The 21528-nt window shown below is 59.7% G+C and overlaps 1 protein-coding gene across 7 annotated transcripts in view; it reads left to right on the top strand.

The window, feature by feature from the left end:
- The window catches only part of RERE (arginine-glutamic acid dipeptide repeats), a 357676-nt gene extending 341529 nt beyond the window's left edge, over positions 1-16147 (top strand). For 6 of the 7 annotated variants that reach the window (XM_036228288.1, XM_036228290.1, XM_036228287.1 and 3 more), the window contains 11 exons: positions 4106-4268; positions 5115-5207; positions 5645-5844; positions 7040-7201; positions 7623-7736; positions 8002-9311; positions 9401-9611; positions 10284-11007; positions 12482-12628; positions 13099-13279; positions 13590-16147. In XM_036228288.1, coding sequence (XP_036084181.1) covers positions 4106-4268; positions 5115-5207; positions 5645-5844; positions 7040-7201; positions 7623-7736; positions 8002-9311; positions 9401-9611; positions 10284-11007; positions 12482-12628; positions 13099-13279; positions 13590-13623 — 3339 coding nt within the window. In that variant the 3' untranslated portion in view covers positions 13624-16147. The remainder of the gene's footprint in view (positions 1-4105; positions 4269-5114; positions 5208-5644; positions 5845-7039; positions 7202-7622; positions 7737-8001; positions 9312-9400; positions 9612-10283; positions 11008-12481; positions 12629-13098; positions 13280-13589) is intronic. The other variant, XM_036228289.1, reaches the window with a different exon arrangement.
- The last annotated feature ends 5381 nt before the right edge of the window (positions 16148-21528 follow it).

The raw sequence follows: 21528 nt of genomic DNA, 5'->3' as shown, positions 1-21528 counted from the left end.
CGTGCACATGACCCGTTAGTAACATCCCGAGGACCCGCCACAGCCTCCACCAAAGGAAAAGGCGAAGGGGCTGAGGAGGGAGATGGGATGGGCGCGGGGAGAGGAAGGGGGAGAGAGGCTGCTAAACGTGACCAGGGGATTGGATCGCTGCTCTGGGCCAGAGCCGCAGCCCACAGTGCCGCCTTTGGGAGAGGACTTCGCCGTCTTCTCCTCTCTGCCCGGACGCTAAAGCAGTTCAGCGCCTCGCGCCGTGTGCGGTTAGTGCCGAGATGCGAGGCGTGTTGACTGCGAGGCCTTGCTGTGCGACGAGGGGAGAGCGCAGAACAAAATGGCCATTACGGGCCGTTCGCGCCGACGGCATTTCTACCTCCGTGTCTGCGTGCAGGAGCTAATTTGCAAGGCCGCCTCTGTGGAGCCGCCGTTTGATCAATGGTTGCCTGTGTTAATGTCTCAGTAAGCTATTGATTTCTGCAGCAGCTTTTGTTCCCCAAATTTATGTGCTGCGGGCCTCTGCAGAACACGCTATGCATGTTTGATTAAAGTTCAGTTGACTTCATTCCTGGTGAGGCTCGAGCTGCTTCGCTCCCTGCGTGTGGACCCAGAGCTTCCCCCGGCGCGTTCTTTTGTGTGTGCTCAAGACCTGGCCACCCATGCAGTCGCCAGTGTGTGGTTTCTAATCCTCCCAGATTTGCTCCATTCCAGTGTTTAATCCCTTTTAGACACTACAGTGGTTGGGAGGCAGCTCGTAAAACCTGGTCTGGATTTTTTTTTTTTTTGCTCAACTTTATTGATACATGATTGCATATCATGTACACCACAAAAACATACCCACTTTAAGCGCACAGTGCAGTGAGTTTTGACAGCTGTATAAATCCATGTGACTACCACAGTCGATTTATAGAATATTCCTTTCACCCCAGAAGCTTTCCTCGGGTCCTCTCATAAGCAGTTTTCCTACTCTCCAGACTCTAGGCAGCCACCGATTTCCTTTTTTGTGATCATAGGCGTACCTTCTCTAAAGTGGACCGTACAGTACCTACACTTTCTTGTTGGCTGTTTTCATTCAACACGATGTTTTTCAGATTCGTCCATGCTGTCGCGTGTGGCAGTAGTTTGTTCCTTTTCACTGCCAAGTAGTATTCCAGCGAATGGGTGTACCGTGATTGGTTTGTCCATTCTGTTCCGGGGCACTTGGGTTGTTTCCAGTTTTGGGCTACTAAAAGTAAAGTTCCTATGAACATTTGTGTAAAAGTCTTTGTGTCAGCATGTTTTTGTTTCTTTGGGGTAAACACCCAGGAGTGGAATAATTGCTGGGTCATATGGCAAATGTTTATTAAGCTTTGTAAGAACTGCCATACAGCTTTAGAGTGGTTTGACCATTTTACATTTCCAGGGTATGGCTTCTAGTCACTCCCCCATCTTCCTGAATTTTGAAATTTATATTCTTTCATTTCCCCATCTACTCATTTTAAACTTACAAAGGAGGGTCCTTCTGGCTTGGTCATTTCGATGCTTGGCACTCAGATGACGGGATCTCTCCCAGTCCTTTTTCTTGTTTAGAAGCTGATATTTGAATGGCGGCAGAAGGTCAGTGTTGATTTCAGCATTAGGCTTCTCGCCATGTCCTGATTTTATCACGCACCAGAGAGGAGGACACACCGTGGACACAGAGGTAGAAACTGGCCTTTTCCTGAGCCTGTTCTGTCTGGGGTCTGTCGTTGGGCCTGTCCCATAGCCTCACTGAACCCTTGTGTTCCCTGCTTTCATGTGCAAGTTATGCCATCTTTTAATACCTCTTGAAACTCTTTCAAAACATTTGTATTTAAGAAATAGAAAAAAAGTCTGGAAACAGGGTGAGGCAATACCGCGTTCCAGACCGGGGCTCTGTGGGCAGGTCAGATGGCAGCTTTTGAGCAGCCTGTAAGTGCGGCTGCGGGCGGGTAGAGACCCTGAAGGCGCCTTCTCCCCACCTGATTTTCTCTCGTTTTTTGTTTTCCATCTGCTGTAGCTTCGCATTTCTCTCAGTTCCCGGCCCCTGTCGTCCTCTGGCCCTAAAACAGCTTCGCGAAAGGAGGAGGCGGGAGGAACCACGTTGGGTTTTCTCGTTCTTTCCAGCTTTGGGACTGGGCTCTGCTGTACTTCACCAGTTGCCCTTCTGAACCGACGAAGCACACCGCTCTGACAAAGTATTCGAGGGGGGGGCAGTGACCCGCCTTAGCTTCTGTTCTGTGTTTTCTCGTAGGAAAGCTGGAGCCAGATCAGTTTCATGTCATCGCATGTCTCTTAACCCCCAGTGGGTTTCTGAGTTTGTTCCCTCCAGCCAACCAAGTGGAGATAAATGACATTCCAAGTCGGGGAGGTTGAAAGTAAAGAGGCAGGAGGAGCCAGGAGGTTCTCAGATTCGGATCTTGGCCTTAGGGGCTCAGGATGCTCTGGTGACCCCAAGGACAATTGTAGCCTGTGTTTGTAGAATAACCTGGTAGACAAACAAATCAGAAATTCAAGGGCAGTGCTACATTTCCCCATTGTTCAGCTCCCATCTCTGGGAGCTGAAGAGGGGCCGGAGTGGGCGTGTGCCCCTGCTTGGCCTTGGTGTCTGGCTCCTGGCCTCTCTGGCCTGGGGTCGCGCTTCATCTGTTAAGTATTGGCAGTAACTAGCATTTTGTTAAGTGGTGCTTGGAAAGTCTGAAACATACCCACAGCTCCAAGAGGCACATGTTGCATATGTATGGAAGTCAGGCAGGTTCCTCTCAAATCCCAGCCCTTTTTTAAGAATCTCATGACAGCTGAGGTCCTCCTCCTCAGAAAAGGCAAAGAAGCAACTCTGAGTAGTGAGTACTCACCAACGTGCCTTACCTGCCTTGCAGAAGCCATTTTCCCAGCGAAAATCTGCCCACCTTACCAGCTAACCGGTCATCGTGCCCAAGGCTATGGCTTCTGGGGTGTTTTTAGTAAAACCTCGTCCGATTTGGGGTACTCTATCAGTCACTAGAGTTTGTTGTGTGGTATCTGCACTTATTTGTCTCTCTTCAGTCTGCCAACACTGATGTTTCCAGCTAGATCTTCGGTCACTGGTCAACCAAATTTCTCTCTTTCTTGGTTCCGCCATTCCCTAGGCAGTGAGTCCTCTGTGAGGAAGAGCGCCGCACTGGCCACGTAGCTCCCACCCTGGGGTTCGGGGTCTCCCACAGTGACTTCCCAGGGTACAGTCGTCTGCCAACTTGGCTGACTTCCTGCATTATTTATTTAATTAGGGTCACTGCGATCTAGTCTCTTTCACTGCTGTGTGTGTGCGTATGTGTGTGTAAGATACTTTATCTCAAGATGTTTGTTTTAAGAAATGAGTCCTCTGCCGACCGGGGGTGGCTGAAATGCCATTCACCATTCGCGTGTGTGGTGTGCCTGCTGTCCCTGAGGGTGGGGATGCAGAGGGCTCATGTCCTCTTGCTGCGTTTTTTAAAAAGATGGCTCTCCTCTCTTTCTGCTGGGCCGTGAAAAGAGTAGCTCCTTTTGCCTTAAAGACTGACCTTGCGACATGTCGCATTCCATCGGTCTGTCCCCTCTTAGTCTTTCTGTGTCAGTCCCCACGTATTGCCTTTAAGGCTTTGTCCCAGCATGTCCTGCTGTGGACACTCAGCTTGGTGTGGAGGCTGCAGAGCAGCTGTCCTGGGTTTGGGCTTCTGTCCTTCCTGACCTTCCACCTGGACCCAGTTCCGCAGAACCTCGGTTATTTCTGGAGTCTTCTATCTATCCAGGCATCTCCTTATCACATTGATGTGATTTTGCTGGAATGCTGTGAAGAACACATTCTTTGTGCACGCACACACGCACGCACGCACAGCTAGAGGGTGAGGATTTTCCTTTCTGTCCACTACTGATTAATGCACCTCCAGTGCTAGCGCAGTAGGCGCCCAGCAAATAGCTGTTGAATGAATGTATGATCTTGCTGTCTAGAGGTCGTGCCCGCTGGGCTGAGGCGGCAGGCCCCTCGTGACTCCAGGTCCTGGTGTCCGGCACAGCTTCTGGTCCCGACAGGAGGGCGTGCGGCGTGGAAAAGCCAAACCCCTGTGGGCGCTGCCCTCACAGCCAGCCCTCTTTCTTGCAGGGGGAGCTGATCACCTTCTATTACTACTGGAAGAAAACGCCCGAAGCCGCCAGCTCCCGGGCCCACCGCAGGCACCGCAGGCAGGCCGTGTTCAGGAGGATCAAGACCCGCACCGCGTCCACGCCCGTCAGCACGCCCTCGCGGCCCCCGTCCAGTGAATTCTGTGAGTGGACGGCTTTTCGCTGCCGCCGCGCGCCGTGCCCCAGGTCTGGGCCTGAACTCCCGGGTGTTCTTGTCCCGGTACAGCCTGGAGCTGATGACCCAGGGAACGTGTGCGCACGCTCACAAAGCTGGCCGGCGTGTCACTGTGACTTGGGGGATTGGGCAGGGAGGGTTTTATAAATTATTCATGCATTTAAATTTTTCTAGTGAACTCAACGTCATTTTAATTTTTTGCAGAAAGGTAAGCCTTGGCCGGAAGTGTTTCTTGGCACTCGGGGGAGGTGTCCCACTCAGGAGGCGGCGTCCTCGTGGCGCTTTCCTCGCACTTGTCCCGCGTCTCCTTTCTCCTCCCGCTTTACCAAGATCCTCTTCTTGGTCCTGGTGTGACGTGTGACATGACAGTGAAGCCCACACCTCGTTAACCTCTAGAAACGAGCATGCAGCAGTAGTGCCTCGGGCTCTGTCCTGGCCCAGGGGGTCACTTCGGTGGCACGTGCACACAAGAAGTAATCCAGTGGTCCAGGGGTGGCACTCACGGAGATGCACGCAGTTCCTCAGGATGCCCGATGTGTCAGGAGGGCGTCAGGGGTCCTCTTCCCCCCGTTCACGCCCACGAGTTGTGGATCCGGGCGTGACGTTAGCTGCAGATACCTCACAGGGCAGGCCGTCGTGTACCGCCTCTCACACACAGTTGGACGTCCTGAGGAATTCACTGTCCCACCTCGGCCTTCTGGGCCACTCTCACTGGTGGCTCAGAGCCTGGGGCAGGCCAGAGGTCACAAGTGGCCCCAGTCCTTGCCGAGCGTGATGGTCTCTCCCACCTCTGTTGTGTGCCCGCCATGCGCAGTGGACCTGAGTTCAGCCAGCGAGGATGACTTCGACAGCGAGGACAGCGAGCAGGAGCTGAAGGGCTACGCCTGCCGCCACTGCTTCACCACCAGTAAGAGGGGCTCGGGGGGGCGGGCCGAGGGGCGGGGGGCCGTTCACTGGAGCAGGCCCGGCTCGGGCACTTCCGGCCTCTGAACAGCTCATGCATCGGATTGGAGGCCTGCCAGGGCCGTGATTGATTTGACATTTGTGCTATGCTTCAGAGTTACTCAAGACTCAAGTTAAAAATCTCATTTTGCTTCACTCCCCTGGTCAGCAGCCAGTAGAGTGCTGATCAGTGGGTAGGACAGACTGGCTCACGATTGGGGTGGGCCCGCACCTCCCGGGTCACCGAGATCAGGCGGGGCGGTCAGTAGTCCGGGGAGGGAGCGGGGCAGCACCGGCACCTGCGCCGAGTGTCAGGTGTCTGTCTGCGCCCAGAGCCGCGGGGTTGGCTGAGCCGACACTGGTTTTTTAAGTCACCACCTCCGCCCGTCTTCCCTCACGCAGCCTCCAAGGACTGGCACCACGGGGCCCGGGAGAACATCCTGCTCTGCACAGACTGCCGCATCCACTTCAAGAAGTACGGGGAGCTGCCCCCCATCGAGAAGCCTGTGGACCCCCCACCGTTCATGTTCAAACCTGTCAAAGAGGAAGAGGATGGGCTCAGTGGGAAGCATAGCATGAGGACGCGGCGGAGCCGAGGCTCGGTGAGTCCCCACTGCCGGGCCAGCTGAGCCCCAGGCACCCTGACCACAGCTCCGGGGTACTAGGTGTCGGAGGCCGTGCCCGCCAGAGGAAGGCGAGAAGGGAATCCGGTTTAGGAGAGGCTGACCTGGAGGTTCTCCCAGGGGTGTTAGTTGGCTTTGCCTGTGGGGTGGGACGCCCCGTTCTCCCCCACCGTCTCCCTTGGGGAATTGGGGGGGGGGGGTGCGCTGCTCTCAGTTTCTGCCTCAGTGCAGGTCCCCCAGTCCCTTAGATCTTCCTTCCTCTGGCTTCTGGGCTGTCATCTCTAGCATGGCATCTCTCCGCTACGCAAAACTTGCAGGCTTTTTTTTTTTTTTTTTTTTTTTTTAACATTTGATCCAGTCTTGGAATCTTTCAGGTACATTTTTCACTCACTTCATAGCCTCTTCCTTCCATAGAGACTGTTTCCTGCCTTGGAAACTTAGCGGGACCTTTGGGAACAAGGGTTTTCACAGATCAGGATATCGCCAGGGTCTTCCCTGTGGCACCAGCCTCCCCAGTGGCCCTTTTAAGCAGCTGGGTGGCCCCATCCACCTTCCTCTGACCCTAGCATCCTGACTGCCCGGCTGCTGCCGGCTCAGGTGCAGATGGACAGGCGTGAAGCATTGTACCCTCCTCCCTTCTGAGCCCCTCTGGCTTTGCAGAAGCATGCTGAGGCAGTTTTAGGAGCTACATTATTTGACAGCTCATGTCTTTGGGTCACTCCCATCCTGTCACACGAAATCAAGTGTTTGTTTTATCTTGATTGGGTTAGGAGAGTGGGCAGTTACGTGGAATAAACAGAAGGCGAGAGGTGACTGAAAGCCGGCTTTGTGTGTACGTGTCGTTCCGGAGGCTGAGGGCAGAGTAGGCCGCCCTCACTGACTTCTGCCCCTCAGAAAGCCTCGCGCGTTCCCAGCACACGTCATCCTGGTAGTCCCTGGACATGAGTGCTTTGGGTTTAAGCTGAGAATTGCTCTGTTCTGTGTGAACCTACCCATTCGCTCCCTCCCTTCGCTCCACGTTGACTCATGCGGTGAGGGACACCCAGGGGTGCCTCATATTTGCTGCAAAGTTGGCGGCAGCGTCTGCTCTTGATGCTCTTGCATGTGTGCTGGGCTCAGGCGGCGCACACAGGACCGGGGTCCAGTCTCACCAGCCTCTGGTTTGGGTGGGCAGATGTCTACACTGCGCAGTGGTCGAAAGAAGCAGCCAGCCAGCCCCGATGGTCGCACCTCGCCCATCAACGAAGACATCCGCTCCAGCGGCCGCAACTCCCCCAGCGCCGCCAGCACCTCCAGCAACGACAGTAAAGCAGAGACGGTGAAGAAGTCGGCCAAGGTGAGGCGACGGGCGCGGGTGCCGGGGCTGCTCAGCCCCGCCCTCCTGGAAAGCCCGGGCGGCTGGAGGTGGTGTCATGGGGCCCAGACATGGGGCTGCAGGTCGTTTGTGGAGCCTTCCTGGGCCCAGCACTGCCCAAGCCGAGTTGCTGAAGAAAGGGGTTCAACTTAGTTCCTCACACTGACCTTTGGGGACTTCTGAGGCCTCAGAGGCAGAGGGTCTCTCCTTCCAAAGCCAAGTTACTCCCATCCTCAGATACTTCTTTCCTGGCCTTGGCTAGCCCCTTCCAGAACTTTCTTGCTTCTGGAGATGGAGCTCAGAATGTGAGAGCAAGGTGTCAGCCCCCAGTCGTCATGTCGTCCCTGAGGCCGATGGGGCCTCCTCCCTTGGCTGATCCTCCCCGTGCACTTCCCCACTGCAGAAGGCGAAGGAGGAAGCCTCATCCCCTCTGAAGAGCACCAAGCGCCAGCGGGAGAAGGTGGCCTCCGACACAGAGGAGGCCGACAGGACCAGCTCCAAGAAGACAAAGACCCAAGTGAGTTTGCAGCCGAGCCTTGCAGACTACAGCTGACAGCCAATGCCCCTGGAGAAGTCCCCGGCCGATTTTCCCCGGGGGCAGTGGCAGTGCCTCTCTCTCAGGCAGGGGGCGAGAGTGGCCCCTAGACTGGTGGGGTCAGGGTGGGACCTCTGGGCCTAAGGGCCACGCCTGCTGCCCCATCCATGTGTGCCGGGCGCTGGCCACACGGGGCAGGAAAAAGTCTGCTGCTCTCCAGCTCCTGCCCTCCCTTCTCTGGCCCCAGGAAATCAGCCGGCCCAACTCGCCGTCCGAAGGCGAGGGAGAGAGTTCTGACAGCCGCAGTGTCAACGATGAGGGCAGTAGTGACCCCAAAGACATCGACCAGGACAATCGCAGCACATCCCCCAGCATCCCCAGCCCTCAGGACAACGAGAGTGACTCGGACTCCTCTGCCCAACAGCAGATGCTGCAGGCCCAGCCTCCAGCCTTGCAGGCCCCCGGCGGGGCTGCTCCACCTCCCTCGGCCCCACCAGGAGCCCCCCAGCTTCCCACGCCAGGGCCCACGCCCTCTGTCACTGCGGTCCCTCCACAGGGCTCCCCCTCGGCCTCCCAGCCTCCCAGCCAGGCTCCAACGGCTCCAGCTCCTCACGCTCATACCCAGCAGGCCCCTGCCCTGCACCCACAGCGGCTGCCTTCCCCACACCCCCCACTGCAGCCTCTGACCGGGCCGGCTGGCCAGGCCTCCGCCCCGCCTCATGCCCAGCCCCCCCTGCACGGCCAGGGCACCCCCGGCCCGCACAGCCTGCCGGCCGGGCCCCTGCTACCGCACCCCGGCCCCCCTCAGCCCTTTGGCCTCCCTCCCCAGGCCTCCCAGGCGGCAGCTCACCCTCACACCTCCCTGCAGGCCCCAGCTTCTCAGTCATTGCAGCCCCAGCAGCCCCCACGGGAGCAGCCTCTGCCACCAGCACCCTTGGCCATGCCACACATCAAGCCTCCACCCACCACTCCCATCCCCCAGCTGCCAGCGCCCCAGGCCCACAAGCACCCCCCACACCTCGCAGGGCCCTCGCCCTTCTCCATGAACGCCAACCTCCCACCCCCTCCTGCACTGAAGCCTCTGAGCTCCTTGTCCACACACCACCCGCCCTCGGCCCACCCGCCACCCCTGCAGCTCATGCCTCAGAGCCAGCCCCTGCCCTCCTCCCCTGCCCAGCCCCCTGTGCTGACCCAGAGCCTGCCCCCTGCTGCTGCCCCCCACCCCCCTGCAGGCCTCCACCAGGTGCCCCCTCAGCCGCCGTTCACCCAGCATCCCTTTGTCCCTGGGGGTCCTCCCCCTATCACCCCTCCAACCTGCCCCTCCACCTCCACCCCGCCTGCGGGGCCTGGCCCATCAGCCCAGCCACCCTGCCCTGCCGCCGTCTCCTCAGGGGGCAGCGCCCCTAGTGGGGCGCCCTGCCCACTCCCTGCTGTCCAGATCAAGGAGGAGGCTCTGGATGACACCGAGGAGCCCGAGAGTCCCCCTCCCCCACCAAGGAGCCCGTCCCCTGAGCCCACGGTGGTGGACACCCCCAGCCACGCCAGCCAGTCTGCCAGGTATTGGTCACAGGGTCCAGGAGGGGTCCAGGGTGGGGTTCAGGGCAGGCCTCGGCCTTGTCCCCAGCAAGGGATGTGGCCTCTTTTAGGTTCTACAAACACCTGGACCGGGGTTACAACTCATGCGCACGGGCAGACCTGTACTTCATGCCTCTGGCGGGCTCCAAACTGGCCAAGAAGAGAGAGGAGGCCATCGAGAAGGCCAAACGGGAGGCTGAGCAGAAGGCGCGCGAGGAGCGGGAGAAGGAGAAGGAGAAGGAGAAGGAGCGCGAGCGGGAGCGGGAGGCGGAGCGCGCGGCCGTGAGTGCTGAGTGCGCAGGGCGGCGGGGGAGGGAGGGCCAGGCCCGCCGGGGACACCGGGCCGCCCTGCTCTGTGCAGCGTCCGGCTCGCTTCACGGCAGCTGGACGACCAGGTGTGGTCTGAACTCCAGCCCCAGGCTTTTCGCCCCGAGCTGCTCTGTGGCCCTGGCACCCCCGCCATGCCCGTGCAGCCAGGCGACCCCTCCCTAACCCCGGCGGGTCCAGGCTGGTTCACAGCAGGCCCGGGGACTTCCGTCTCTCACTTACTTGGAAGGAACTGAAAATCTAAAAGGGAGGAGAGCCAGGCTCTGGGGCGTTAACCAGCCGCGTCGGGCCCCTCCGGCGGCCCTGCCCTGTGGCGCTCCTCGTTGGGTCGCCCAGGCGCCTCTGCAGTGGGGGTCACTTCCCGCACGTGCTCCCCTCGCAGCGCCTTCGCACACGGACCCGTCTAGGACACGAGGGAGGCTGTGGGCACAAAGGGGGCTCTGGCACGGCAGGCTCCGGGCCAGTTCCCAGGCCACAGCTGGGGGACAGGTCTCAGTGTTGGGGCGAAGGGACCAAATCGTCTGGGCAGGGCAGGGTGGCAGCGGGCAGGGCTCACCGCTGCAGAGTGCACCCCAGCTTAGACTCCCGGGACGCGGCCCCCCCGCCCCATACCCTCCTCTCCCTCAGCAGAAGGCATCCAGCTCAGCGCACGAAGGCCGCCTCAGCGACCCCCAGCTCGGCGGCCCCGGCCACATGCGGCCGTCCTTCGAGCCGCCGCCGACCACCATCGCCGCGGTGCCCCCGTACATCGGGCCCGACACGCCCGCCCTCCGGACTCTGAGCGAGTACGCGCGGCCCCACGTCATGTCGCCCACCAACCGCAACCACCCCTTCTACATGCCCCTCAACCCCGCCGACCCGCTGCTGGCCTACCACATGCCTGGCCTCTACAACGTGGACCCCGCCATCCGCGAGCGGGAGCTGCGGGAGCGCGAGATCCGCGAGCGGGAGATCCGCGAGCGCGAGCTGCGGGAGAGGATGAAACCGGGCTTCGAGGTGAAGCCCCCGGAGCTGGACCCCCTGCACCCCGCCACCAACCCCATGGAGCACTTCGCCCGGCACAGCGCCCTCACCATCCCCCCCACCGCGGGGCCCCACCCCTTCGCCTCTTTCCACCCGGGCCTGAACCCCTTGGAGCGGGAGAGACTCGCCCTGGCAGGCCCCCAGCTGCGGCCTGAGATGGGCTACCCGGACAGACTGGCGGCCGAGCGGATCCACGCCGAGCGCATGGCGTCGCTGACCAGCGACCCTCTGGCCCGGCTGCAGATGTTCAACGTGACCCCGCACCACCACCAGCACTCCCACATTCACTCGCACCTCCACCTGCACCAGCAGGACCCCCTCCACCAAGGTGGGTGCCCGGGCTGGCGCCAAGGGCCTTGAGGGCCAGAGCCAGAGATGGTCTTGCTCCAGACGTGTCTCGATGCCTGGCAGGTCTCAGAGGACTCAGCGTCCACTGAGGAGTCACATCAGTTTGCTCTCTGACAGCCTCTGTCTGCTCAGCCCCTTAGCTCTCCAGAGCTGCAGCTCCCAAAAAGCTGTGTCCCTCTGGGGTCTTCTGCTTTCCATCCCTGGCTAAAGCTTCGATTCTTGGTCCTGTGCCTGGGGTGGCCCAGGGAGGAAGCGAAGCTGCCTGTGCTCCCTGTGCAGGATTTAGGGCAGGGGCAGGGCCCGAGGGGCCCATTGAAGGCACCCAGGACACCCAGGGACGCTAGAGGTTGTCATCGACCAAGACCTGAAAGGACCAGTCTTCCTGTTCTCTCAGGGGATGGGCTCAGGCTTCTGGCTCGCCTGGCCAGGGCCACCGAGTCCTGCTCGCTCCGGGAAGAGCCCCTTCCGGAGGCCTGCTGCTGGGTGGGCCAGCTGCGGGTGCAGGCGGCCTGAGGCAGAGCCAGCGTGGCCAGGGCCCCACCCCTTCTGAAGCTCTGCAGACCAGGCCAGTGGAGTTGGGGGTTCTGCCCCTGCGCCCTGGGGCCAGAGGGAGAGAGAGCAGCGCCCAACTTCCTTCCACGTCCGCAGCCCTGACCCGGGAGGCCTGGCATCTCCAGGCAGATGGTCCCAAGGAAGCCAAGGAGCTGTCACATTGACTCTCCATGGTCCTGACACCTAGAAATCTCATGCTACCCAGTGCGGGCCATTTAAGCCCCAGTGTAACCAGTAGATGTACCATAGACAAACGTTTACTGAGCACTTGCGACGTGCCAGGTGCAGTTGTAGGTACTGTGACCCCCCGTCCACTTCTGCCTTCTGAATCGGGGAGGCAGGCAGGCGGTAAACGTGATCGGGGTTGTGAGAAGCAGTCGCTGTTCTGGAGAACTAAGCGAGGAGCTGGGGCCATGCTTTGGTTAGAGGGTGGCGGGAAGGCCAGGAAGGCGACTTCCGAGCAAAGGCTCGAAGCGGGTGAAAGGGCGAGTCGCTGGGAGGCAGGAGTGCTGACTCAGAGGGCCGGGCAGGTGACCTGCAGAAGGGAGGGAGGGGAGAGGCGGGCGCCTGCCGCCGGCCCGGCCCGGCCCAGGAGCGCGCTGGTCGGGGCCGGATGGAGCAGCTGTGGGCGCCCTGTGGGGCAGCGGGCCAGGTGGGGGAGGCTGCCGCAGTGTCACCCAGGGGTGGGCAGAGGGAATAAGTCACACTCTTCATTTCTCCACTACAAGTGTGTGTGGAAACAGGGTGGAGTGTAGTGATTTGGGATCAGGATTATTGGTGGCCCTGGTGACCAGGAGCCAGCCGTGGTGATAAGGAGGTCACCAATAGTCCCGGCCAAGAAGGGCAAACACTGTGAAACCCCCAGAGCCCACCTCTGTCTCAGCCTCTGCCCCTGCCTTCAGGTTCAGCAGGCCCAGTTCACCCGCTGGTTGACCCACTGACTGCTGGCCCTCACCTGGCTCGCTTCCCTTACCCCCCCGGCACTCTGCCCAACCCTCTGCTGGGACAGCCTCCCCACGAGCACGAGATGCTTCGTCACCCAGTTTTTGGTAAGAAAGCACCTGGGGCAGGAGGGGTCCAATGTGAGCGCTGGATTAGTGGTCTGGTCTCATGTCCCGTTCACTCATTCATGTTTTCAGCAAGTACCCCCTGTGTGCCAAGAATCCCTGTAAAGTCAGGTCACAAGCCCCTGCCCGTAGAGCTGGGGGCGGGAGTATAAATGTGTAACAAGCACCTGGATGGGAGTGGTGGGCAATGGGGGAGCGGCAGGTTCCCGATGCACATTGGGGGCTTCGGAGGAGCTAGGCTGAGGCCTGAGGCAGAGGAGGGGGCCCCAGCAGGGGGACGAGGGACAAGGCTTGGGGCTCTCTGCCCTGGGGCATCTGCCGTCAGGTCCCTGCTGGGTAAGCAGCTTCCTGCCCCTCTCCTGTGAGGCTCTCTCCTGACCTAGCAGACCTTGGCCTTGGCCTGGCCGTTCCCCTGGCCTTTCTATAGAAGAGACTTGTTTTGTGTTTGGCAGGAACACCCTACCCCCGAGACCTGCCTGGGGCCATCCCACCCCCCATGTCAGCAGCCCACCAGCTGCAGGCTATGCACGCCCAGTCCGCTGAGCTGCAGAGACTGGCCATGGAGCAGCAGTGGCTACATGGACACCCCCACATGCATGGCGGCCACCTACCAAGTCAGGAAGATTATTACAGGTGAGGCGGACAGGGGCGGGTGGGCGCGTTGGCCGGGCACAGGTCCCCACCTGCCCCAGCCTAATGGCTGCCCCTCCTGGCTGTGCCCATGTGCTCTTCCCTCGTCAGCAAGTACCAGGCTTCTTTCCTTGGTTCCATTGGGTCCTGGCCTGTGGCCCTAGAGGGGACCTCAGGGAGCTGGGGTCCTGGTCGGATAGAGGGGAGGACAGAGCCAGCTGTGCGGGAGGCTGTTGGGGCATTCAGACCCTAAACTGCATGCCTATTGCCTGCCCAGGGCCGACGGCTGAACACTCTTTATTTTTCTTTCCAGTCGACTGAAGAAAGAAGGTGACAAGCAGTTATAAGTTATTTATTTGTTAATGCCGGCTGTGGAACCCCCAATTCTTGGGGGGAGAAACAGGACTTTTTACATACAATAGGAGCTACAAAAGCAAAAAGAGTATCTTCTAAAGATTTCTTTATATATTTAAAAACCCCACAACTAAACATGTATCAGCATAATAGTGTGTGTTTGTAGAGAGGATTCCCTGAGACTGGTTCGGGTCTCCCTGCATGACAGTCCCCCAGAAACTTAGCAAGTCCTGGACTGGACTGAGCATTCAGAAAACTTCCCTGCAATCTTGGGGTTCGGCTTTAGTTTTCTTTTCCTTTCTCGACTTCTCAGTAGGTGCTAGAATCCAGTTCACACCCTTCACTGTGCGCGCAGACACACTCAGTCACGTGTGCTCCAAAACCCACAAGGTTTGCGGATAGGTGGCAGAAGAGTTTGGAATCCAAGAGCTATAATTTTTAAAGAATCTTTTATTTTAATACATTGTAGGAAATCTTCATAATTTGAGAAGGTTCTGCAGCATGGCTTTTTACGTCTGTAAATAATTTTAGAACAGCCTTTTTTTTTCTTCCACAAACTACTATTCTGATCTATTTTTTCCAGCCATGTCACTAATTGTGAATTCCTAACAGCTATTGACAGAATACAGAGTTGATTTTTTAATAAAAAATTATATATAATTATCCCTTTAATTAAAGGGAGCAGATGGGCGTTACTAATTACAAACGGGCAAAAGCTTGGGACTAGGTTTGGTCGCAGCAGCGAGCATCCAGGGGTTTGCAGGGACAATGTTACAAACTGTTTCTTTGTTTTGCTGCTTTGATTTCCACTTCTGTCTGTTCCCGGCTCGTGCTTTGCCAGTGGCGCCTCCGTTAGGGCGAACCTGCGCCAACCTGCCCCGGGAGTGCGAGTTCAGCGTCCGCCCGTGGCCGTCTCTGCGGGGTCGAAAGCACATTTTCTTCGTGTCTGATTGTAGGTTTCCTTGTAGGTTTCTATGCACACGTATTTGGTTGTTCTGGATGAATTGCCTTTCTTGATACTCTGACAATTACATAAACATTCTAGAAAGTTCACAGAAATGGTTCCTTACAAAACAGCACACGTGCTTGCCGAAGGGACCTGTGAGGGATCCGCGTTTCTGTGCGTGTCGTCATCGGGGTCTCTGGTGGTGAGGCCAAGCCCTCCGGCCACAGCCTGAGGCTGCTTTCGAGTGGGGGAGACCCTGGAGTTGGCACGGTCGTGGGGGGTGGCCTGTGTGCCTGCCCCAGGAGCATGGTGACCCTCGTCGGGCTGGGCAGCCACTCAGGTCCCGCTCTTCATCCTGAAGGGGGACAGGAGTTGCAGCCACACCCGTGGCATGGGCGGGCAGGCTTCCCCGAGGGGGTGCCACCCTGGAGGCCCCGTCTGCCACACGTGCCGACCGAGCATGCGGCCGCGATATGGTGGCCACATCCAGGAATTGTCCAGACGACGAGAGGTCATTTCCGTGGGTCGCTGGGCATGAAGCGTGTCCAGGACCCACGCCACATCGGGGTAAGGAGAGAGGCTGGCGCTGTAACCCGGAAGCTGGCAGCTGGGAGCTCAGAAGCACGCGCCGGCTCCGGGCCTGCATCAGGCCCGTTTCCGTTGCTAGTAAAACCAGGTTCGGTTTCCGCTGGGACAGATAGAGGATTGTTTGGTCTGTTGAAAATGTTGGTAGTTTTTTTCTTCTCTTTTTTTTTTTCCATTCCATTTCTGCCTTAAATTTAGCTCCTTACAGGGGAGACGAGCTCAGACTCGTGGCTGCTTTGGCAGGGGGCGTTTGTCCCCTCTGGGGGCGGTGACGTGCCATCAGGGCCGCCCCTGTCCTGCCGGGCGCCCCGTGCCTCTGCGTGGACTCCGGGCGGCGCTGCGCAGCCCCGCTGCCCCCCGACTCCTGCACCGACGCCCCACCGGCCCCGTCTCCTCTTTTCCTCCTGGTAGAACACAGCGCCTGCCATTCAGCCGAACCTTCTTTATCTCCTCTCCGTCATCCATTTTTCCAAAGAAGAGAGGGAGCGAAGGACTTGGAAGTCTGTGTGGAAAATTGTCTGAAGGTGTTTTCCTGTTAGAGTTTGGTTCCCCCACGTCCCAAGGTGAAGCACTGAGATTTCCTCCACTTAAACCCACCACCTGACGCCCTCGCCTGGCCCGCCGCGGCCCGGGGGGCCCCAGACCGGCAGGCGTCTGCGGAGCCCAGCCCCTCGGTCTCCTTTCCGACCGTCCCTCCTTTTGTTCGGAGTTCGGTTTTGCTTTCCCGTGTCCTGTGTGTGTCTCGTTCCGTGTCGTCAGGCCGAGCTTCACGCCTCGCTGTGCAGCAGAGCGGAGTGTGCGTTCTGATTTGCTACGTTTATATATATCTTGAAGCTAAGTGTACATATGAGTAGTTGGCCATGGGATAACACAGTGTGAACAGTAGACACCCAGAAATCGTGACTTCTGTGTTCTCTCCATTTGAGTATTTTGTAATTTTTTGGAAATATTTGTGGACATAAATAAAACCAAGCTACACTACAACAGCTGGGTGCTGACCAGTGGATTGTGTCTCATTCCTGGGGGTGGGGGGCGGCGGGAAGAATCTGGGGTTTTCTGCTGTCGTGGGCACACTGCTTACCTTTCAGAGCAGCTTCTGGAAATATCCATGTCATGGAAGGGTCCCTCTGATACGCTCGCTCTTGGGAACGCTCCAACCTGTGGGTTTGAGCTGACCTGCTGCAGGCTCTCCGTGCGGCAGAGTGGGCCGGGGTCAGGGGGCGGGGGGCAGCGGGACCGAGAAGCACCCTTTCTCCCCATGTCCCGTTCTCCCCCTGCCATGTGCACCACACCTCTGCCTAAGAGAGGTCCGAGCCTCCCGCTAGCGCAGTGGCCTCCAACTCCTGGCCGCTCCTCCCGCCTTGTCCCTTCTGTGTCCCTGAGGCCGCCAGTGCCCCCACCCCACCCTCAGCTAGCTTCGGCCTCCAGGTCGAGGATGTATCCTGCAGCAGGTGGCCTGCGGGGTGTGGGGTGGCCTGGGGGGCGGCAGTCCTCAGAATGGATCCAGGCTGTGGTTTCAGAGACCATCAGGCACATCTTCCTGAAACTTCATGCTGCCTGGAAATCCACGTGATCACCTTGTCATCTGGGACGTGGCAGTGCGTTCCCAGATGCTGGGGGAGACCCAGCAGGAGCAAGGCAGAGCCATACATTGATAAACTGCCCTCAGCGTGGGCGGGGTCTGCCTCCAGGTGGTGAAGGCAAAGGCTCCGCCCCCATGAGGGACTTCAGCAGCTGGGCCCCGAGGGGTGTGCGCACTGGTGGCCCAAGAGACCTGTCTTCGGGCAGCAGGATTCCTGCCCACCTCGCTGAGGGAAAGGGGAACGAAGTGAGGCCTGAGGACCAGCTGTGGCAGGAACACGGGACTGCCACCCTGGGTCACAGAGGCAAGGGCGTTGGGGCGACCGGGGGTGCAGAGGAAACGGCGAGAAGCCGGAAGCCAGTTGCCGTATCGGCTGATCTCTTACCCAAGCACTTGCTGTTTATAAAAACAATTTTTAACAGGAGTAAATTTAGGGAAAGCACGTTTCAAAAAGGTTGAGTAGCAAGACCTGAGTGTCCGAGTGCGTGTGTAGGATGATGCGGCAGAAGAGGCCCTGGCCCGAGCCGCACAGGCCGGGATCTCGTTTCTTGGGCGTGGCCATTGTCACCACCCGCTGTGTACCATTTCCCGTCCGGAGGGACCCCTGGGGTCGGTCGTGTTGCGGAGGCAAAGGCCTGCTCTCTAGCAACAGTACCCCCTGGCAGGCCTCGTCCCTGGTGCTCCACCCCGTGGTCCCCCGGTGGACCCGGGGCTTGGGCACGGGGCCGCCGCGTCTCCTCGTTCCTGTGCAGCGCGGGCTGAGGAAAGGGCACCCAGCAGGGCTGGCGTGAGGCCTGGCACCTCGGGACAGCTGTAAACCGGGGGGCATGGCGCCAGTTGGGTAAATGTCCATGGTAACTTCAGGCGAATGGGGGCCTCACTTAGGCAGCACCCGGGTAAATTGAGGTCGCTTATCCTCAGGGTAAGGTGCACAGCAGGGTGGTCGGCAGTGACCTCCCACGTAGACAGTAGCAAGGCCGTCAAGTGCCAAGACCCCAGAGCTGTGCTTTGTGGGTGCCGAGGACTGGCCGAAGGCCGGAGCGCTGCATGGACGCTCGGGGAGATGTGCGGGGCCCCCCTCCCCAGGCTGGGAGCTCCTTGCTGACCTGGGGCCTTACAGTGTTCCCCCTGGCCCCACGGGGAGACCAGGGTGGTGTGATCAGGCACCAGCCCAGGCTCCCCACAAAGGAGTCAGAGCAAGAACAGTTATCCTGACACCTGGAATCAAACTGATGGTCCCCCAGGCCGGGGAAGTGCCTGTCCACACTGAGCAGGCCCCTGACACTTGGGCTACAGGAGCTGCGTTTGCCCCCAGCATGGACCACGTGGCCTAGGAGCAGCCGCCCTTCGCAGCGCGGGCTTTTTTCCCCTGGGCCTCTCCCGCCCTCGCTGGTTCTCGGTCCTGCATTTTTGGTCCTTGGGTGTATCAGGCTCTGAAGTGTCCCTTCCCTGCATCCTTGCTGGGTCCCAGCTCCCCCAGGGAGCTCTGGCAGCTCACAGTCTGGGCCTTGGAAATTCATTTTGCTCCGACCCCAGGTGGCTTCTCTAGGGCACGTCTGCCGGGACCAGCTTCCAAGTCCCCTGGACTTGGTTCCTTTTGGCACGTCAGGGACCAAGGCCACGGAAGGGACGCAGCTCTGCCTGCGCGGGTACCTCGGCATCCCGTGATGGGACCAGGTTCCTCTGGTGGGTGAAAGGCCCTGCTCTGAAAACCTTTGCTGGGTGAATGAACAGGCCCCGCAGGGGCAGGCTCCTTGACGCGCCCTGTCCAGACGCCCGCTGCGCCATGGGTGCGGATGACCAGCTGGAAGGGCCCTCAGCTGCCGCGGGTGGGTGCGGATGACCAGCTGGAAGGGCCCTCAGCTGCCGCAGGGCCTGCACTGAGCCTTCACTTTCCTGCCAGGTTCTCTGTGCCGCGCCCCGCGGCGCCTGCTGGCCAGTGTCACAGCCCCTGGAGCCCCATTCCGAGAAGGTCGGGTGGGGGGGTCTGTCTTAAAATCATGGTGTCTGGTGACCCCCTAGCGTGCGGACATCCGGTGTGGTGAAATAGATTAAAAACAGAATTTTAAGGCAGTTCCTAGACGGCCCTTCCAGCCCAGGGAGGACTTCCGAGGTAGATGAGGCTGGCGAGCCGTTTAGGGGCTGTCGCCTCCAACGAGCCTGGCCACAGCTTGTCACTCCCAGGTCCCAGGTCCCATCCCAGGCCAGGGCACAGATATGGTCCTCACTGCCACTTTGAGTCTGGCCAACAGATGGCAGTATCTTCAAGACCCAGGCATCGTTTCTCGGGGGCCGCGAACCCCCACAACACTTATGACTCAGGCTGCAGGGCTGAATTAAAGTTCCCCCACCACCACCCCGGAACGAGCCGGTGGAGAGGTGTGGGTATGGTGACGAGGATTTTGTGAAAAATGTGGTGTTTCCTGGATGCAGGGGGTTGGGTGGGTGGCACAGGTGTTCTGGGCTAGGGGCAACGGGAAGTGTCACAGCAGGGGTGGCAGGTGGCGGGGGGTGGGGGGAAATGGGCAGGGTGCCAACAGTAGGAAGAGGCTTTGAGGACAGAGGCCGCAACCCCAGTGCTGGGCGCGCACAGTAGGCACCCAGCAAACGTTCCCTGAGTGGAGGAGGACCCCGTGATGCACCCCAGCAGCGAGTGACTTCCAAGCGTGATGGCCTCAGTAACCCCGCAAAGTCCCCCTGAGGGCCCGTGTGTCATGAATGGGTCCCCAACCCAGGACATCTGCTCCCTCCTCCGAGTCTTCCAAGAGGGGCTCGCAGCCGGGACGGCCTCGGCCCACCCCGTGCAGGGCCCCATCACGCTCGGAGCAGGCAGGGCTCAGCGGCCCTGGCCCTTGGCAGTTCTGGACTAGTCCAGGGAAGCCACCTCCATTCCCTCCAGACCCGTGGCCCAGTGCGATGAGTGCCAGATGTCACCTCACCCGGACTGTGGTCCGGGAGTCATCCAACGGCCTAGGAAGATAGAAACCGAACCGGTGATGGCCGTGGCTTCGCCATCCCTTCTCTCAGCCAACAGGCCGTCCTAGGTCCTGTGACCACCACGGACGCAGAAGTCCTGTTCACGCCCAAGAGCAGCCAGCGGCGGGAGGTGGTTGTCAGGTTCGCCGAGGGGACAGTCGGGAGTGGCTTCGGAATTCGCGGCAGGGCCTTTGTTCTGGTTTCAGCAGCTGAGAGTGAGAGCCCCACCAGGGACCAGAGGACAAAGCTGCTCTCCTGCCCTCACAAGGGAACTGAGGCGTCCTCCAAGCCGAGTCCCCGGCAGGAGCCCAGGGCAGGGACGGCGGTCAGGAGTCGCCTTCCCCTGGTGCAGGCGTATGACCCTGTGTGACCTGGGCCCAGGGCTTGATGTGCTGGTCTCAGGGTCCAGGGCTTCCCTCTGGGTGGAGATGCTGCCTGCCTCGCAGCGGGGAGCATGGGGAGAGGTGCAGAGAGCGCTTAGCACACCACAGGACGCGGCAAGTGGCGGCCACTGTCACCACCGTCGTCACAGTTCACTTTCTAAGGCCGGAAAGTGACGCGCTGAGTCGCGGAATCCAGCGGGCGTGGCGCTCAGCGAGTCCGGGGCCCGGTGGCTCCCACTGCAGTCGGCCGGAGCACTCCTGCGGGTCAAGGGCAGTGCTGGGGAGCTGGCCCGGGGGTGGCCTAACGCTCTGCTCAGTCCACTGTCCCCGAACAGCGCCTCACACAGAGCAGATTCTTAGGAAGAGAGCGCAACGCCAGCCATTCCCACGTGGAGGGCGATCTTTATTTACTTGGAAAGTTCCAGGAAGAGGCCAGTGTCCGATAAGCCAAGAGGGAGCCCCCCGCCCCCTCTCCCACCCCCCATTCCTCACCTCGCTCACAGATTGGACCGTTCTGGAACAAAAGCAGTCCAAACCGAGGGACCACCAGTCAACACCTTTCGAGCTGTGTTAAGTGAAGAAAATGTGGGGGCGGGGAATGAGTCTGGGGTCTCGGAAAAGCGTGGAACTAACAGGAGGCTCGAAGGAGCTGTGGGGCCGAAGAGTCACCGGACCTGTCCGGGCTCCGCTTGCAGGTGAGCTCTTCCTCGGCTCGTCACCCTGGAGGGTAAACGACTGTCGTGAAGGCACGGGGGCAGGACTGGTCCCAATCAGAGTGGGCTACACGGAGGAGGTGGCCTTTCAGATCTAGGGGGATGAGTCAGAAATCGATGGGCGGGGAAGCGGAGAGACCGTTCGCACAGACAGCGTGAGCGCAGGCAGGGAACGTGTGCAGCTGGGCGGGGCCTGTGGCCGCAGCACTGGGGGCTGGAGCCCTGATGGGGCCAGGGGCTCAGGAAGACGGGCAGGGCCCGGGCTGGGCGCGAGGCACTTGGAGCTGGTTCCTGGGGCACTGGGGAGCCATGGAAGGGATGGGAAGGGATGGGCTGGGTGGTGAGGGCAGATGAGGCAAGGAGATGGGCAAAGAACCCAGGCTGGGGTGGCGTATGGAGAGGAAGGGCCTGAGCCCCAGGAGCCCCCGGGCATCAGCAGGCGGTGGCACCGATGGGGGCCTGGGGGCAGCGTGGGGCAGGCGAGGAGGCCGCAGATGAGGCCAGAAGGCTGTGGTCCAGGTGGGGAGGTGGCCAGGGCGCCCTGCAGAGGGCCGTGGTTTTCACACCCAGTGTCCCTAACTGGTCAAAGCACAATAACGGGACACTCAGAGGCTGGCAATGGGCCCAAGGTCACTGTTGCATTGGGGACTTGAGGTCAGTGTCCTCTCTATCCCCAAACACAGGCGCCACGCAGACAGGGTGCTGGGGCCCAA

This window comes from Rousettus aegyptiacus, unplaced genomic scaffold (assembly GCF_014176215.1).
Source record: "Rousettus aegyptiacus isolate mRouAeg1 unplaced genomic scaffold, mRouAeg1.p scaffold_m13_p_1, whole genome shotgun sequence".
Lineage (NCBI taxonomy): Eukaryota > Metazoa > Chordata > Mammalia > Chiroptera > Pteropodidae > Rousettus > Rousettus aegyptiacus.
The sequence above is the reverse complement of the archived record's forward strand: the minus strand, read 5'-3'. Positions and strand labels throughout refer to the sequence as shown.